The 14,471-nt window shown below is 38.0% G+C and overlaps 2 protein-coding genes across 3 annotated transcripts in view; both read left to right on the forward strand.

Moving 5' to 3' along the window:
- Window positions 1–2,699: 2,699 nt before the first annotated feature.
- Window positions 2,700–5,231, forward strand: LOC128860452 (palmitoyltransferase ZDHHC16A). Of its 2 annotated transcripts, XM_054097993.1 has the most exons (8): window positions 2,700–2,804; window positions 2,916–3,071; window positions 3,153–3,282; window positions 3,345–3,539; window positions 3,600–3,717; window positions 4,137–4,348; window positions 4,413–4,741; window positions 4,808–5,231. In XM_054097993.1, exons 2-8 carry the CDS (start codon window positions 3,025–3,027, stop codon window positions 4,920–4,922), a joined length of 1,146 nt encoding a protein of 381 aa, XP_053953968.1. In that variant the 5' UTR covers window positions 2,700–2,804; window positions 2,916–3,024; the 3' UTR covers window positions 4,923–5,231. The 2 variants fall into 2 exon arrangements, with proteins under 2 accessions (XP_053953968.1, XP_053953977.1); XM_054098002.1 differs by lacking the exon at window positions 2,700–2,804 and having other exon boundaries at window positions 2,820–3,071.
- A 5,225-nt stretch (window positions 5,232–10,456) lies between these two features.
- The window catches only part of LOC128855830 (esterase E4), a 79,334-nt gene continuing 75,319 nt past the window's right edge, over window positions 10,457–14,471 (forward strand). The window contains exon 1 of the mRNA XM_054091033.1: window positions 10,457–10,752. The gene's annotated coding sequence lies outside the window, so the exon portion shown is untranslated. The remainder of the gene's footprint in view (window positions 10,753–14,471) is intronic.

Raw genomic sequence — 14,471 nt, forward strand, 5'->3', positions numbered from 1 at the left:
AATTATAATAGAAAAAAAAACTTATTACAACGATCAAAATTATTGGCACACTTCATTAAAAGATAAAAAAACAATAACAAAATGTTAAAAAATTAACAAACTAATATTTTTCAGCCAAGGCCTTTTGCTGGAGGACTGCTCCTAGCCGTCCTTGCATCGTGGAAATCAACTTTTGTGTGGTTTTTGCCCCGATATTCTGCAATTCCTTCAACAGTGCCACCTTCAACTTTGCTTCTGTTGATATAGTATGCTTCTTAAGGGGACAGATACCTGTAAAGGGCCATATTTTCCCTGAAAATATTCTATTGGGTTTAGATCAGGCGATTGAGGCGGATGTTGTAATATGTGTTTAGTGTGGTGCGCAAGCCACGTACGCTCATCATGAGCAGCATGCTTCGGGTCATTGTCGTGTTGAAATGCGAATGCATCTAACGATTTCAGCTTTTCTGCCCTTTTCTCACGTTTTTCTTCACGATTTCCATATAATGTCTGTCCCGCTCACCGCCACTTACAGGGGCCATGCAGCTCCACAAAATGACTCGTTCATCATTATGTTTTACAGTCACAGCAAGGTTCTGTCTTTGCAGTTCGGTGTTAGGTCTTCTCCAACCAGTTTGCTGGCCATCAGATTGAAAGGTGTTGAATTTACTTTCAACCGAGAAGAGCACATTGTTCCAAAAGTCACTTTGCGTGCTTAGGTACTCCCTAGCATAGGCTAAACGCTTCTTTTGGATCACAAATGAGAAGTTTATGCGTAACCACGCGCAAACTGTATGCACTCATGCAATGCTCTTCGGACTGTTATTAGATTAATACCCTTTCTTATCTCTTACTTAACATCCGCTGCGATTTGTGTGGAGGATATTCTGAGTTTCTTTTTATCCTTGCATCGTTCGCGGTCGTTGAAAGCCTAAGGACTGCCTAACGTTTCATGCTTTACAAAGACAAAGGTGCTTTGCTATTAAAACTTTGAAAAATGCTCCGTAGGATGTGGAAGAGTCAATTTAGCTATCCGCTCATTTGTCTATCCGTCGGTGCGCATGAAATCTCGACCAAAAATTAATTAATTTGGATATATAATACCTATATGTATATGGTACAGTGTACTCTCTTCTAACGTCTCCCTAATACCAGCAGCGTCTTCCAAGCGGAAGTACTAGCAATTGGGGAAGCCTGTAGGTTACTAATCGCAGATTTCTCTTTTAAGGGCAATATCGCTATTCTTTCGGATAGCCAAGCCGCAATCCAGGCGCTGGACGCGACTATAACAACCTCTAAAGTGGTGGAGCAAAGTAGGAATAGCCTCACCAACTTGAGTGAAAACCATAGAGTAACCTTAATTTGGGTCCCGGGACACCGGAACATAGAAGGTAACGAAAAAGCAGATGAACTGGCAAGAGGGGGATCTGCCATGAATAGCACTCTTGCAGTACCAGTATTCACTCCACTAGGTGCGGTCGAGAATGTAATTTCCCTAAAATACCTTCGAATTGCAGATTGTAGATGGAGAGACCAGACGAAATGCAAAATCAGCAGAACGTTATGGCCCACCTACAACCTTAAGCAATCGTCGACATTAATAAACATGAAACGACGGGACACCTGTAGACTTACGGCAGTCATAACTGGCTTCTGGTCTATCGCCAAAATGGGCATCCCTCACAACATATACTGTCATAGTTGTAAACAACCGGAGAAAAAAGAAACAATCTTCCATTTCCTCTGTGAATGCCCTGCCCTATGGAAGGACAGAATGTTAACCCTGGGCAAACCACTGTTCGAGAGTCTCGAACAACTGTCTGGCTTAGACGTCAACAACCTAATAAGGTTCCTAAACCGCACAGACTGGATATAGTCCTGCTGCAAATAACTGTTAAACAATTTGGTAACGAGGATGTGGCAACAAAATGGTGCGGAAGCGCTAGTTGGATTCTGGATGAATCACCACTCTAACCAACCAACCAACCTCTTCTAACGGACACCTCCCGAATACGAACACTTTATTCAGTACATACCACGAATCGCAAAGAACTTTTTTTATTTGTTCCCTCTGGAGCGGACAATCCTCCCATAACATATTAATAACTTTTTTTACACTTTTCTCATAAGCATACCTACCGCTTGGAAGAGGACAAATTTTTCAAATATTCATCGTGACCTCAAGATCCCAACAGCCGCTGAAGAAATTAGAAAAGAAGCAGAAGCCCACACCCTCAGGCTTAAAAGGCACGTAAATGAGGAAGCTAACAAACTCCTCAACATCTCAGGCCTAACCCGACGACTCCATCGAATCAAACCACATGATCTGGCACGACGGCTGTTGGCTTAAGGAAGGGACTCTTCACATAATTCGTCTTATGTTACTAAAAATGTACTGCTCGTTAATGTGTAATTAGTTGCAGTATCAACAAACAGTGTTATGTATTTTATATTGTATCTATGTTTGTATTAAAAAAAACACAAAAACAATATATGTAAAGTTTGAGGCGGAATCTCCTTATTTGTTTACTGTGTGTTTACCTTAATGACGCTTATGTATTACATGCATTTCCGCATTAAATCTTATCATTTTTCACGAATGCATATAACAATATTTATAACAAATTTTATTTGAAACAAAACATTTACTACAAACAACCTCGACGAAAACTTTTGAGATGTACTGTCCCAGTAATCTCACCACTTGCAATTGATGCCTATGACATACATACATATATTCAATACAAGAGCGAAGTTGTTAATCAATTCAAATGCAATATAGGCATATAAAAATGAGAATTAATTATATTATATTTTGACAAAAGGTGTGTAAAAATACTGTCCTGCTTTTGTTGGTATAATTGCTTGTGGTGTTATTTGTTTATTTACTCTGACAAAAGTTGCACTGTTGCTAATCAGCTGTTTCTTGTTTATAGTTGCAAAAGTGGGGTGCATATTTTTCCTAAAGCTATGTATCCGCTGTAATATTAGCAAATAAATGTAATTAATTAGAAAATATCCTATTGGTGCTGGCAACATATAAAAATGGCACGTATTAAATGGAGTTCCAGTAGTGCATTGAAAAATATAGTGTAAGTGCTAAATCCAGCAATGTTATGCATTCTATACATACATATGTATATGAAACTCACTTAAGCACCTCCAATCCTTAGCAATAAAAGTCGTGTCCGGTGGCGATATACGAAATCTTGGCTTCACAGACTCATCACAAACTTTGATTCCGATACTTGCTTAGAACCGATGTTTTGGTTCGTTGACAACTACACACATCTTTTGGGGCCAGTGAGTGTCTTGCCATACCATTTAATTTATGCGCATTTAGTTGATACATAAACAATTCTTAGTTTTTCATATTTGCTGTTTCGGGATTGACGATAGCTGTGGTTTTGTTTGCCTACTGGATTGGTTTACCTTTTTGGTGGGAGAAAAGCCCCAAGGCTACTGTAATCTTACTCATTATTGGCAACTGGCTGCTGCTTAATGTTGTCTTCCACTATGTGATGGGTGTAATTACTCCACCAGGAGAGCCGCCCAAAGTGGTAAGTATATATTTTTTGATTGGTAGTAATCTCAGCGTATTAACTTTTTTGCTATTTAAGGACAATGGCACATTTGAGGTGCGCAAGATATGTAAGAAATGTCATTCACCAAAGGCGCCGCGCACTCATCACTGCTCCATCTGTAACAAATGTATTTTAAAAATGGACCATCACTGTCGTATGTACATTAAATCACACAAAATTAACATCACTGAAATAAGCAAATAAGCGTTTTTGGTTATTGTTGTGACAGCAAGTGACTTTTACAGATATGTATTTTTGGGGTGTTAGACCTTAGCGGGGTATAATTTAGTATCGCTACCTATATATTGACTTCTGGTTGTTGTTGTTGTTAGTGTTGTTGTAGCAGCATAAACATTTCCCATGCATATGCGGGGAGTGCTGCTGAAGTAACAGTCCTTGGCCGGATATAAATCCGTGTCGTTCCGGTAACGTAGAACCGACTGTCATGGAAACGATTGGCTTTTGTTGATTCTTTGCGCTGTAACAACAATAACTTAAAAATTTTACTCATAAAATATATGTACATATCTATTTTATTAGCATTCATATAACCGTTAAATTTCCGTTCAACAGCTTGGCTCAACAACTGCGTAGGGTTTTTCAATCATCGCTACTTCTTTCTGTACATGGCCTACACAAGTATTGGCTGTCTCTTTCTAATAGTTTTTGGCTTTGAAATCGGCTATAACCACTTGTGGCTTGATCACAGCGATAGCTGGGTTGAATCGGAGCCATTAGAAGGTCAACCGGTGAAATTTAACCTGAGTGGCCATATAATACCAGTGGTAAGAAAATTCGCAGTAGCTTTTGCATGCCACTAAAAATTGTAACGCTTCTCTTTTATTACAGACGCATGCTCACGAATACGATGAGGAACTGCTTTTGCCCGCTAAGCACACACTGCCCACACCGCCCACGTCAGAACAGGGCGCATTTTCGGTGGGGAAGCGCCGAGCTTTAGTATTTATGACAGTCACAAATTTGACCGCTGTACTGGCGTTAGGAGCACTCACCATATGGCATGCAATAATGATAACACGCGGGGAAACAAGCATCGAGGCGCTTATAAATCAAGAAGGAACCGAAGAAATGCTTAAAGAAAATAAAATTTACGTAAACCCATACAATTTTGGAGCACGCAAGAATTGGAAATTATTTCTGGGATTGGTACGTGGCAGGTTGGTAATACATAATAAACGGAAATAAGTGATAATACAAAAAGATGATGGAAATTCACTTTACAGAAAATTTTGGCGTTGTGTTTTACTGCCATCGTGGCATAAACCGGAGGGCAACGGCTTAAGTTTTCATACTGTGCATGACGAGGGCGCCAAGTTGTCAGCCGATGAATGGCCTTAGAAAATTAAGAAAAGAAATGCAGAAGTTTCAAGTACAATGCATGGCCAATAAAGCTAGAAAAATATAACTAATTAATTACTAAATGCACTAAAAATGTGCATTTTTACTACTTAAATAATCTACATGCACAATGTGAACATTCCCAAAGACAATTTTAATTATTTATTAATGAAAAGTGTAAACTTATATTAGGTTTTACACAATTCTATGTAACGAAACTGTATTAGTTATAGCTGAATTAAAAATACACATTTTCATAAATCAATTAAAATATAAAAACCGGAATGAAAAGCTCCTATAAGCTTGTGAACCGTCTTTCGATGACTATTAGACCCTTCAGGTTGACGACACAGTTCAGCAAAACCAGCTGGTATACGACTTCTAGCAGTATTCTCTTGCAGTGACAAATCATTCTTCGTATAGTAATATTTTCTTTTACGATACCAATAATACTGTCACATTTTTACCCAAACAACGCGTCTCAATAACTCCTCTGCTTAAGTCTTTCACTCAATGGTTACTTGTCAACAACTGTCTATAGGAACTGTGTGTAACTGAGTCCTGCCATTGAGTGAATGCAACTGACTGTCCGTATCCCTTGATTGCAGCCTCGTATTTACACTCCGGCTTCCAAACAAACGGTGATATGTTGTGCTGAATGTAAACTACAAAGTTAGTTTGTTGTTGTTGATGCTGCTGTAGTGACAGTCCTTGGCCGGATATAAATCTGGGCCGTTTCGGTAACGTAGAACCGACTGTCATGGAAACGACATATTTTGTTCCGACAAGGTTAGGTTGGGTAGTGCTGGCTGATTTATAAAAGGATCTCTCTTACACCTCTAGGGTACATTGTTTTACCAGTGCTATGTATTTGGAGTAAACTTATCATTTTATGTACAGGCTCCGGCACTAGAAGTGTAACCCACTTCAGACCGATCTCGCAGCTAAGGCACGAGCATCAGCTGCCTCCTAGTTGGCTAAATGACAGTCCAGAGTATTGTTTACAAGCGAGCGGAAGCATTTTGCTGAGACTTCGCGTTAAGTCAGTAATGGATTTCAAACGTAATGACGTTATTGCATTATATGTGGCTGATCAATCACAACCAGCGATGGTTCGTGAGCTCGAGCACCTTAAAGTAAACAAAGTTTTTGTTTATCGCGCCATTACTCGTTACAATGATACTGGTAGCATCGCAAAGGGCATGGAGGTGGTCATCAAAAGACTGCAACGCTACATGAAAAGGTTGAAAAAGTGACGAGGATTTACCGAAAAATTGGGAGCTTGGGTGCCTCGCGAACTCAACGAACAAAACGAGGAAAGTCGCCTTCTCAGCATTTCGCCCGCTAGCAAGCAACACGCGGTCATAAACAGCGCTTTTTGTACCGAATCGTCACGAGAGATGAGAAATGGTGTCTATATAGAAGATCATGATATGAGTTTGTTGAGACTGGGAGAGTATGGAGCACTGGGAAATGCTCGAAAAGATTGCCACGGTCAATAAGCAGCTCTAAATTTCCAAGCAACATCACTTGAATGAGGATATTCGATTGAAAAGACGTGATCGATATGGTCAAACCATATTCCTTTACGACAATGCGAGCCCCCATGTCGCACAACTAGTTCAAGCCGCACTCCAAGAGCTTGAATGGGAGGTCCTTCAGCATCTCCCGTGTTCTCCGAACCTTGCACCGAGCGATTACCATCTTTTCGGTTCCCTGTCCCAAAGAGGTCCTTGAAAACTGGCTCAACAACTTCTTTGACACCAGACCAGGCGCTTTTTGGCGAAATGGCATCAACAAATTGGTTGAGAGGTGGAAGAGGTTGTAAACAGCAACGGCGCATATATAATTGATTAACTTATTGATCAAGTTGTTGTGGTTTGTTTAAATAAAAGTCTTAATGTATACATACATGTATATATATAATTGGCACGTACACCCTTTTTGGGTGTTTGGCCGAGCTCCTCCTCGCTTTGTGGTGTACGCCTTGATGTTGTTCCACAAATGGAGAGACCTACAGTTTTAAGCCGATTCCGAACGGCAGATATTTTTATGAGGAGCTTTTTCATGGCAGAAACACACTCGGAGGTTTGCCATTGCCTGCCGAGGGGCGACCGCTATTAGAAAAATGTTTTTCTTAATTTTGGTGGTTAAACGAGATTTGAACCTACGTTCCTCTCTGAATTCTGTATGGTATTCACGCACCAACCCATTCGGCTACGGCGGCCACCGTCTGGGTCTTAAGTCTTAAGTTTTCGGTAAAAACGCTACGAACTTATTCCCCAACCTAAAAGTAAAGGGTTTTCCAATAATAGGTGTTACCGGTGAATGGATTGCGTTATCGAGAGATGATTAACGATTTTTTATGTCCGGAATTGGATGGTATTGATCTGGACAACGATTATTTTCAACAAGACGGCGCTACGTGCCACACAAGCAACGAAACCAAACCAACGGAATCGTTTTGCAGATAGGAACGAGGCGTTTATTGTCCGGAAAATAAAGAAAAATCCTCACCATAGTGCTCCGAAATTGACGAAGGCGGTTGAGGAGCTATTAAATATTCACGTTAATCCCGAAACTGTACGAAGAGTTCCAAGAAAGCATGGTGATAATGGTCGAACGGCCATTTATTAAAAAAAAAAAATCGAAAAAAAGGTTGGAGTTTGCACGGAAATACGTTCATAAGAATATGAGTTTTTGGCAAAGCTCATTACACGTTGTAGAGACTATAATAATGTTTTTTTAGGTTCTGTTTACAGATGAAAGTAGATTTAACTCATTTGGCTCTGACGGTAAGAGGATCGTATGGCGTCAAAAAAATTCCGAGTTTCAGCAGAAAAACCTCACTCCCAGTATGAAACACCCAGGCGGTGGCTTCGTTATGGTTTGAAGCTGCATGGCAGGTGGCGGAACTGGAAATCTTCAACATATTCCAGGCATAATGGATAAATCCGTTTATATAGACATTTTAAAGCAAAATCTTAAGCCAAGTGTCGAAAAACTAGGGATCGAAGGCGACTTTTATTTTTACCAGGAATTTATTTTTTTTGATCCCAAACACAAATTGTTTGTCGCTCGGGAATATCTAAATATTATTGTATGTAATTGCCCCCACGCATTGGAAGTACCACCGCAGTCTCTAGATATAAATATTATTGAAAACTTATGGTGCCTTACAAGACGAGTGGCGTGCAATTCCTGCCACATATACAGGGTGGACCATATAGCGTTTGCTTTTTGAACCACCTGTTTTTTTGAGAATGGTAACACCAATGACATGTCAAATGTGTTCATAATTTACTTAAAGGCTTGACATTTACGAAATGGGACGCTATACGCTTGAACAAAATTGGGAAATATTTTCACATCGGTGGCTACGTCAATAAGCAAAATTGTCGGATTTGGGGCTCAGAAAATCCACACGCTACTGTAGAGAAGCAAATGCATCCACAACGAGTCACTGTTTGGTGCGGTTTTTGGTCTGGCGGCGTCATCGGGCCATTTTTTTTTTCGAAAATGAGCGAGGAGCCGCGGCTACAGTAAATGGCGAGCGTTACCGTGACATACTCAACGAGTTGTTTCCAAAAATTGAAGAGGATCACATGGACGACATTTGGTTTCAACAGGATGGTGCAACTTGTCACACTGCCAAAGTTACACTCGAACTTTTGGCTACCGTTTTTGAATTCCGATATCACTTGGACGCGTCGGAGCTGTGATTTAATCCCGTTGGACTATTTTTTGTGGGGAGCCGTTAAGGACAAATGCTATGCGAACCATCCAGAGACAATTGATGCTTTAAAACACGAAATCGAAGTTGCCATTCATGAAATTGGAGCCCAAACAATCGAAAATGTGCTTAAAAATTGGCTTGATCGAATGGCCTACTGTAAAGCCAGTCGTGGCAGTCAATTGAACGAAATTATTTTTCATTCATAAATGACAATGTTTAATCTTCAAAAAAAAAAAGAAGTTCGAAAAAATATTGATTAGTTTTTTTTTATAGCCGATTCAAAAAGCAAATTTTACATGGCCCACCCTGTACCTGCAATTGATTAGAATCAATGCCCAGACGTCTACAAGCCGTTATTTCCGCCAATGGTGGCCCAACCAAGTATTAATTTGTTATTTAAGTTTATTTGAGTTAAGGTGGCTCACTTTCACTGTGAGATAAATTTGTGGATTATTTTAGTTTTTGTTCATTTTTTGTACAATAATTCATAATATTCAAAAAATAAAAACACATAAACATTTATTCCAATCTGTATTCTTTTTAAACAATTTTCCAGTAAATCTGATAATTAGGTAGTGTGGCTCACTTTGACTGTGACTCACTGTATATTAAAAAATACCAATTTTCTTTGAATATCAAAATAACACCTCCTATTGGAAAACCCTTTATATAAAAAAAACTGTAATTAATTAAGTTTAATTTTGTTTATTTAGTGGGTTAAGCAAATTAAATATTTTTAAATTAAATTATTATTCCACAAACTGCTTTATTTTACATTTCAATTAATTCCAATCCAATTTTTCTTCTATACAAATGAGCTTCATTTTGAAATCACCACTTAACAGTTAGCCAGCTCATTTATTTGTCGTACATTAACGCATAGCGCAAGTCGTAAAACTCGCTGGGTGCCGCCGATTAGCGTCAACAGTAATCAGCTGTGAACACTTAGCGCATATTTTTTTGTTGTTTTTTTAACTACTACCGAGCAAATATGCAAAGTAAAATACAAATTTATTATAATTCTGCAGTCTTGACCATATTCTGTGCTGGTTTAATTTGCTTTGCCATACGAATATTTAATTCCAAATGTTATGTTTATTGTGTGCTTATGTATGCTATGCTTGGTATGCGCACACCATAAAGATGAGCGAACTAAAATGACTTTTTATTTTTTTTTTTTTTCAACACACAATTTAATTTTTATTTTTGCCGAGTTTCTTAGCCGTGAAATTCGTCAGGCGGCAGTCAAGTTCATTGGTGTGGTTTCGTAATGGATCAAGGATGCATGCACACATAGATGAATTTTCATATGTTTTCTTGTAGAATAAAAATATTATGTAATGTAAAATGTGTGTAACGTAGTATGTGATTAAACAGCTATAAACAAGTTGTGGCTAATGCTTAAAATATAACGAGGTCTTGGTCGGATTCTGAATATTTGGTAAAAAGCGTAAAAAAATAAGTGAATTGCGGAGTATTCCGATTTTCCCAGCGATGTAAGCTTCCGTCTGCACTTTTGAGTTTAGTTTTTAGGTATATTATTTTATATTTAAATTTTGTTTTATTATTTTTTTTTTCATTTTTCAGTTTTTTTTTTTTTTTTGCTTTAACGTATGATTTGCGCATAAACGATTTTTTAAGTTTTTTTTATTTGATCGCCTTGCCTTGTCTATAAAAATTTATTTATATACCAACTTTATAAATATTATCTACATACACACATCCATACATACCTACCTACTCGTCTGTATGGTTTGTTTATATTTATTTTATTTAAATATTCCGTAGATGGCAAGAGTGCGCGCACTTGTCCACTTCAACTTCAGCCGCTACGACGACAACGATGGCGCCGGTGCAGATCAACAACAATTTGACGCATAAGCGAGCAGCCACACAGCTTCAGTTCAACGTCGACTGTCAGAGGTAAAGCACATAGAGCCACGATAAAGCGGTTGCTGAACGCTGAAGATTTAACTTAAACACCATAAAGTGACAAAACGTGCTGCGAATGGCAGAAACGAAAATTTCAAAAGCCAAATATTATAAATCAAAATGAATAAATAAGTAATAGAAAACTCAACGGCGCGAGCGATTGTGAGTGAGCAAACGAATTTCCGATTTTGCATAACAACAAATGAGATATTCAAATAAACGCACCTCAAGTGCAAAGAAATGTGTTGAGGCAAAAACGTGTGTGTGTGCGGTGAGCGCGAAAGTAGACGGAATTGAATTGTTTTTTTGTTTTTTTTTTTTTTGGCGGCGCTGAAACGCAAGACTTGCACTACAAACTTGAACTTCAGCAGCAACGGCGCGGGCACGCAAGCGAATGCTGTTACACGCGCGTAAAAGCATGCACGCAAATATAGAGCAATGCGCAAGTGTGTGTGTGTGTTTCGTTGCTTATCAATTTCGTGTGCTGGTATTTTTGCGGAAAACTTAAAAAATATTTGCATAAGAGATTTATTTGTGCGGCGCCAAAGATGCTGTCATTGCCAATATCATTGAAATGCTTTGCAGCGATTTTTTATGGGTAGAGGCGTTTACCGTCAACGCTAACTAAGCGCTGAGGAACAGCTTTAAGAAAAATAAAATGCATACTAAAGGGGAATGCAGACAAATAAGGGAATAATATTTTAATTTTTATACTAATTTTTTTTTTAGTATTTTGTATGCGATTTTGTGATATCCGATACAGAAGATTTTAATGCTTTTGAATACCTATTGTGAAATATTCCGCATAATTTTACATGTGCACCTACATATGCATGTATGAAACTTATCAGTTACAACTAATAGGACTATGAATAAGTTCGTGCGGTTTTTTTTTCGAAATTTGAAACTTTATTGACGTAAAATGGTTACAAATTTAATATTCAAAATATTGTCCATCGCTTACTACTACTTTTTCCCATCTTTCTGGCAATTCACGGATTCCCTTTGTGAAAAATTCGGTCGGTTTTGCCGCAATCCACGAATCGATCCATTTTTTGACTTCATCGTAATTACGGAAGTGCTGGTCAGCCAGGCCATGTTGCATCGATCGGAAGAGATAGTAATCGGATGGCGCAAGGTCTGGACTATACGGCGGGTGGGGTAGGACATCCCATTTGAGCGTTTCTAAGTATGTTTTGACCACTTGTGCAACATGTGGCCAAGCATTGTCATGTTGCAAAATAACTTTGTCGTGTCTATCGGCGTATTGCGGCCGTTTTTCTCGCAGTGCTCGGCTCAAACGCATCAATTGTCGTCGGTAGACATCCCCCGTAATCGTTTCATTCGGTTTCAGTAGCTCATAATACACAACACCCAGCTGGTCCCACCAGATACACAGCATAACCTTCAGGCCATGAATATTCTGCGCCGACGTCGATGTTGAAGCATGGCCAGGGTATCCATACGTTGCCCGACGTTTTGGATTGTCGTAATGGACCCACTTTTCATCGCCAATCACAATTCGATGCAAAAAACCCTTTCTTTTGTGCCGTTGAAGCAGTTGTTCGCATGCCATAAAACGGCGTTCAACGTCTCTTGGCTTCAATTCATACGGCACCCAATGGCCTACCTTTCGGATCATTCCCATGGCTTTTAAACGTTTGGAAATGGTTGATTGATCAACTCCCAAAGTTTTTGCAACCTCTTCTTGCGTTTGAGCCGGATCTTGATCGAGCAATTCCTCCAATTCGGTATCCATGAACTTTGGCGGCGCACCCTCGCGTTCTTCGTCTTCCAAGCCAAAATCACCACTTTTAAAGCGTGCAAACCACTTCTGGCACGTTCGCTCAGATAGAGCATGCTCACCATAAACTTCCACCAAGATACGATGACTTTCGGCTGCTTTTTTCTTCATATTAAAATAATGAAGAAGAATTCCCCGCAAAAACACATTATTTGGCACGAAATTCGACATTTTCAAGTGTGGTAAAAATATTGTTGTTTACGCTTCAAATAAAAAACTTATACTGACGTTTGTGCCTTACGACAGTAGCTCTCCAATGAATGTTTGGAAATGTGGATCGATGGAATAATAATCAAGTTACGCCATCTGTTGTAAAACCGCACGAACTTATAAATAGACCTATTATATAAATTTTCGGCGTTAATTTTTTAACATCTACCTAATATTTATTAAGCCCTCTGACAATTTTTGAGAAAACTGTTTTAGTGACAGTACTTTTCCGATCTTTTTTTATATTATTTGGTTTAAAACTGTTTTATGGTTGATCTTTAGCTCCTGGGCGATGCTACAACTTCTAATGTCGGTCCACTTCGATTATTTTTGTGACTTTATCGACATAGTTGACATTTTATTTAACATCAAAAATGCCTGAACGGAATCGACGAAATCAAAATTGAGGTTTCGGAATTTGCATGTGCAGCAGGACATCGTTGAATATTGATAGCTTGGACCTTTTTCCCATGAGCCAATAGAAAATTTTATAATTGATTTGAAAATCTTCTCCTTTTTTTTAATGAGTTTGTTCCACTTCAGCTTATAATCTAGAGTCATAGCCAGAATGACCTCATCATCTGATGGAGTAAGCAACATCTCTGGAATTCTGCAGAACTTCCATAAAATTATTTGCATTAGACAAAACTCAGTCCCTATTGCTTGTTAGTTAAAACATATATAACTATGTACGAGTAGTAGCAATGTTAAGAGGTTACATACGTCCAGCAGCGCCAAAAGTGCGCTAAAAGAAAAACTGTTTTTAGAAGGGATAACAATACAAATAAATATAAAAAATATTTTATACATTTTTTATTAGTGTTTGAACATAATAAAAAATTTTTTTTTAATTTTTCTTTACAAAAATTAGTATATAAAAAATCACGTGACCTAAAGTACAATGGAAAAAAAGTTGCTCCACGGTCTGCATCATTTCTCCTTAAAATGTAGATGGATCTGTAAAAAGTAGAAAAAAATCTTGTAAAATAAAGTTTTAGTTATAGTCTGTCCAGCCGGATTTTCGAATTTCGAAAAATTTTGCAATTTACGGCATTTTACAAAAAAGTATGCGTTTTACTATACGTCATAAATGTCACACTTTAATTATGTTTATACAATTTTTTAATAAAAATATAAAAACTCAAATCTATAGAGAAAATACTTTCGAATGTTTAAAAACAAACCGCATCCAAAATATTAAAAGCTGTGCGAGTTATCATGCAGACCGTGCCGGAAAAAGTCGTTTCTTGATAAATGAATTTAAAGCTTGAGATGCAGGAGCACGCGGACCGCTCTCTACCTAGTTAATGGGTTGTAGAAGCTATGATATTGGGAATTTCCGCATGAAATTTTCACAGTATATTCTTGAGATACTATACTTTCTTTACTTTTGAAAAAAAATCAAGTTTACGAAAATTCTGGACGTTTTAAATAAATAAAATAAAATTAAAATTATTTGTTAGTAGTAAAAAACTTGAAGGTGTAGTTATTAGTAAGTATTAAAGAGAAGATAAAAAAATTGTTGTAGTAGTAGGAATTTATTTAAATAATGTGAAATTATTTGAGTATATTGAGCATTATTCAGCAAAGTTACGAAGCAATTCATGTCTGAAGCGCAAATTCTCTTTTATACATTCTCTTTTTATTACAATTTTTTGGGGTAAGACATTCTAGAGACGGACAGAGAACACAAAGTATTAACGTTCAGTCACAAAATGAGTGTATTTTGTCGGAACTAAGTTTAGCGAAAGGTAGGGTTTTAAAAACACAAGTCCATCTTTGAGATATCTGGGCTGCCGAGCAATAATGATCTTCCGAAGTAACACTAAACTTATAAACTTAAGCATTCGTTCTTCATGAAATTCAA

This window comes from Anastrepha ludens, chromosome 2, assembly GCF_028408465.1.
Source record: "Anastrepha ludens isolate Willacy chromosome 2, idAnaLude1.1, whole genome shotgun sequence".
Taxonomy (NCBI): domain Eukaryota; kingdom Metazoa; phylum Arthropoda; class Insecta; order Diptera; family Tephritidae; genus Anastrepha; species Anastrepha ludens.